The 2,344-nt window shown below is 43.9% G+C and overlaps 1 protein-coding gene across 1 annotated transcript; it reads right to left on the bottom strand.

Annotated features, from left to right (window-relative positions):
- Window positions 1-1,582: 1,582 nt before the first annotated feature.
- LOC306919775 (cytochrome c oxidase subunit 7A2-like, mitochondrial) lies at window positions 1,583-1,921 on the bottom strand (the record flags this gene model as incomplete). Its single annotated transcript, XM_079496326.1, has 1 exon — window positions 1,583-1,921. The coding sequence occupies one exon, from the start codon at window positions 1,919-1,921 to the stop codon at window positions 1,583-1,585; it is 339 nt and encodes a 112-aa protein (XP_079352452.1).
- Between the last annotated feature and the right edge of the window lie 423 nt (window positions 1,922-2,344).

Below are 2,344 nucleotides of genomic sequence, written 5' to 3'. Positions count from 1 at the left end.
ACTTTTTCAACTCCTCTCTTCCATTCTTTCTATCCTCTAGGTATAGTGAGTTATTTTCTGTTTTTTGTTCTTCTTGCATTATAGGAGTGTAGATAAATACAATGTTGAGGTTAGAGGCGTGGAATGACGTGTTCTGCACTAACTGAATTGGAGTGACTGGGGACATTGCAATTATTCAGGTCAGCTACAATGTGTTCCTAATCTGAGCTAAAAGCTTAAATGTGTAAACACAAACATTGCATAACACAAACATTGAAGACGCAAAGGTGAGGACACAAATTCTGATTGGCCGGAATGAGATGATGTATGATGATGTACAATGATAAGAGCGCCCATGGGTGTGATTTTGTTAAATGCAGATGAGAAATCTATACAAAGAGGTGTTGCATGTACAGAAAGTTGAGCGTTATGGCGTTGTCTGTACCTCTCGCGGCACAACAGTAAATAAATTGTAGAGTCCACGGCCTGCTTACATGAGTTGCTTGATAATGAGGGTTTTGTGATTTTTGAGTGAGTGGAGGACAGGAGGTGAGGTGATGAAGGTGATGGAAATTGCCAATTGGCCTGTAGTCATTAGGGCCCTACGTACGTACGGCGAAATCACCGCAACTGTCTGCATTTATCATTCCTTCCATCATGACTTTTGACATACCTCACGACTCACGTCAATTAAAGCTCACGTCTGGTCTGAAGTGTGTAGGAGTTGTCTACCCATTTCTGTCCTACAGACATGCAGAGCAGCATTGCTTGACCATCTGACAGACAGACATCTAACCATATCCACTCCAAAAATGTATAGTACACATGTATAATAAATAATACATGTGAAAAAAATTATCTTAAATATTTTCATGGACAGTGAGGTCTCCAAACGTTTAATATAGACTACGAGGGGTGTGGTCGAGGGCCCGCTCTGACCACAGCGTGTCGGGGACTACTGACGTCGTTACGTCGTTAAGACTGCTGTTTCTTTTCAGAGTGCCAAAAAGTAGGTGCGTGTGTGGCTGCATGCATGCGTGCTTGCGCGGACATGACAGGCGGCGAGGCGGGCGGGGGAAACAGTTTCTTAATTGGCTTTATAGCACGTTGTTTGGTTGTATTCAGGTTGTTCATGTCTCCGGTAGTTCTCTTGAGTTGCCACACAGCAGGCCTATCTCAAAGCGGGTGAACTGGGGTGCAATTTGTCTACCTCCCTTAAAAGGGCCATTTGCCATTGTTTTTATTCCAGCCCATGCAGCCTTGCCCTCAGTCAGGGTACACCCTGTCTTGTCCTTCCTCTTCTCTACTTGGAGAGTAGGGAAGCGACATGATGCTAATGATCCCCCGGCCCCAGAATCGTTGTCAGGCATGTGTCCTAACCATTTAGCTGGCTATTGCACACAACAGCTGGTTCACATGTGACGTTGATTGAAAATTCCTATTTATAATTATTATTATACGATATAATAAATGTTATTCTCCTCATAAAATTTGATTTAATTGTTAACAAGACTGGGTTAGAATCCAGGAAGAGGATCAGATGGGGGGATAAATAGAACAGAAAGTAAACTGTGTGCACTGGATCTGGACGGAGCTGGTAGCGTCACTTGGGCTGAGCGCACATGAACAGCGCCACCATACAGTACAGGGCTCCTCCAAAAGTCAGACCCATGGTGGTTCTGTACAACATTCTGTCCATCAAACCTCTCTTCAGATATATTGGGACTCCATCATGCCTTTGGAAGAATTTCTGGAGCTCTGGCACTTTATTTCGACCCATGTACTCCCCTTGACCTCTGGCCTCGGAAGCCATCCTAGTGGGAGAAGCGAAGATCGTTGGAGGAGCCTCAGCTGGAACGGTGGGCTTCAAACCCTGCGGGACGTATGCCGATGATCTAGCTCCCGTTAACCTCTGCATGATCGCGTTGAACTTGTGATACATGTTGACATGTAACTGGACTTTCTCCCCGTTCTTTGACTTCCCACTTGTTTTTCAGGTCAATCGTCGAGAGACACGGTACTGGGTAGTTCTGTTATATTAACTTATATTGACAGACACACTCAGTACTGACATCACAGTCTTGACATCGGCGTACTGACATCATAGTATTGACATCATAGATGACCGCTGTTGTAGACTGGCCTCCATGTACTTTGTGCCTCCATACTACAATGTACAATTCAAACGGTCTTAGGGTTTGACACTATAGGGCTCCATTTTCGTCACTGCTAAACGCCTTATCCCTAAACTTCTTTGCCTTTTTTTACTATTTTGAAAGACATTTTTGAATAGTTCAACTAGCCAATCTACAAGCTCACAACGTGTCAATGTAGATTGGCTAGTTGAACTATTCAAAAATGTTTT

Source organism: Electrona antarctica (genome assembly GCF_951216825.1).
Source record: "Electrona antarctica genome assembly, chromosome: 3".
NCBI classification, from domain to species: domain Eukaryota; kingdom Metazoa; phylum Chordata; class Actinopteri; order Myctophiformes; family Myctophidae; genus Electrona; species Electrona antarctica.
The sequence above is the reverse complement of the archived record's forward strand: the minus strand, read 5'-3'. Positions and strand labels throughout refer to the sequence as shown.